The sequence below is a fragment of the Aptenodytes forsteri genome, unplaced genomic scaffold (genome assembly GCF_000699145.1).
Source record: "Aptenodytes forsteri isolate BGI_AS27 unplaced genomic scaffold, ASM69914v1 Scaffold9, whole genome shotgun sequence".
Taxonomy (NCBI): Eukaryota; Metazoa; Chordata; class Aves; order Sphenisciformes; family Spheniscidae; genus Aptenodytes; species Aptenodytes forsteri.
The window spans coordinates 93,339-94,417 of record NW_008796217.1 but is presented as its reverse complement, the minus strand read 5'-3'; the positions used below and the strand labels follow the sequence as shown (position 1 = coordinate 94,417).

General features: G+C 66.5%; 1 protein-coding gene across 1 annotated transcript in view; it reads left to right on the top strand.

Moving 5' to 3' along the window:
* Positions 1–2: 2 nt before the first annotated feature.
* Positions 3–1,079, top strand: part of TRIL (TLR4 interactor with leucine rich repeats) — a gene marked incomplete at its 5' end in the record, with an annotated part of 52,232 nt that continues 51,155 nt past the window's right edge. Inside the window, one exon of the mRNA XM_019474466.1 lies at positions 3–1,072. Within this exon, the coding sequence (XP_019330011.1) occupies positions 3–1,072 (1,070 nt within the window). The remainder of the gene's footprint in view (positions 1,073–1,079) is intronic.

Sequence of the window (1,079 nt, the reverse complement as noted above, 5' to 3'; positions counted from 1 at the left end):
TGGGGGCGCCGCGCCGGGTCCGCCTGATGGTGCTGCCGCGGGTACTCTGGGGCTCCGTCCCCCTCTTCCTCCTGCTGCTGCCCGCGGCCGAGCCCATCTGTCCCGAGCCATGCGACTGCCAGCAGCACCAGCACCTCCTCTGCACCAACCGGGGCCTGCGCTCGGTGCCCAAGGCTGCCGAGCCCCAGGATATCCTCACCTACAGCCTCGGGGGCAACTTCATTGCCAACATCTCCGCTTTTGATTTCCACCGCCTGGCAGGGCTCCAGCGCCTGGACCTGCAGTACAACCGGATCCGCTCGCTGCATCCCAAGGCCTTTGAGCGCCTGGGTCGGCTGGAGGAACTCTACCTGGGCAACAACCTGCTGCCGGCACTGGCCCCCGGAACCCTCAGCGCCCTGGCCAAGCTGCGCATCCTCTACGTGAACGCCAATGAGATCGGCCGCCTCAGCGCAGCCTCCTTCTCTGGCCTCGGCAGCCTTGTCAAGCTGCGCCTGGATGGCAACGAGCTGGGCTCGCTGGGTGACTCCACTTTCTCAGGGCTGCCGAACTTACTCTACCTACACCTGGAGTCCAACCGCATCCGCTGGTTGAGCCGCGGTGCCTTCGCTGGCCTGGCTAAGCTGCGCTTCCTCGACCTCTCGGGGAACCAGCAGAGCTCCCTTCGCCACCCAGACATCTTTGGGCCGCTGCGCTCCCTCCACACCCTGCTGCTGGCTAGCAACAGCCTGCAACAGCTGACAGGGGGGCTTTTCCAGCACCTGCCTGGCTTGGCAAAGCTCTCGCTCAGTGGAAACCGCCTGGCTCACCTGGCCCCAGATGCCTTCACGGGGCTGGGTTCACTGAAGGAGCTGCGCCTGGAGGGAAACCTGCTGAGCCATCTGCCCACTGCCCTGCTGGAGCCGCTGAGCAGCCTGGAGGCACTGGATCTGAGCCGCAACGCGCTGACCGCCCTGCACCCTGCCACCTTTGGCCACCTCGGCCGCTTGCGGGAACTCAGCCTGCGAGACAACGCGCTGGCCACCCTCCCCGGTGAGCTCTTTGCCTCCAGCCCGGCTCTCTACCGCCTGGAGCCGGAG